The 263-nt window shown below is 67.7% G+C and overlaps 1 protein-coding gene across 1 annotated transcript in view; it reads right to left on the bottom strand.

Moving 5' to 3' along the window:
* ZFP36L1 (ZFP36 ring finger protein-like 1) overlaps window positions 1-261 on the bottom strand; it is a gene marked incomplete at its 5' end in the record, with an annotated part of 829 nt that extends 568 nt beyond the window's left edge. Inside the window, one exon of the mRNA XM_010007725.1 lies at window positions 1-261. Within this exon, the coding sequence (XP_010006027.1) occupies window positions 1-261 (261 nt within the window).
* Between the last annotated feature and the right edge of the window lie 2 nt (window positions 262-263).

Genomic DNA, 263 nt, shown 5'->3' with positions numbered 1-263 from the left:
GAAGTGCAGGCGGGGCCGGTGGGGGCAGAAGCCGATGGTGTGGAAAGTGCGGCAGAGCTCGGTCTTGTACTTGGGGTGGCGGGTGAGACTCCGCAGCTCGTGGATGCCGTGGGCGAACTGGCACTTGTCGCCGTACTTGCAGGCGCCGTTCTCCTCGAAGGGGCGGCACAGCTCCGTCTTGTAGCGGCTGGAGTTGACCTGTCCCCCGGGCTGCTTCTGCTGCAGCAGGCGCTCGCCGCCCTCCGAGAAGGAGCGGTCCCGGA

This window comes from Chaetura pelagica, unplaced genomic scaffold (genome assembly GCF_000747805.2).
Source record: "Chaetura pelagica isolate M959 unplaced genomic scaffold, ChaPel_1.0 scaffold70, whole genome shotgun sequence".
NCBI lineage: Eukaryota > Metazoa > Chordata > Aves > Apodiformes > Apodidae > Chaetura > Chaetura pelagica.
The sequence above is the reverse complement of the archived record's forward strand: the minus strand, read 5'-3'. Positions and strand labels throughout refer to the sequence as shown.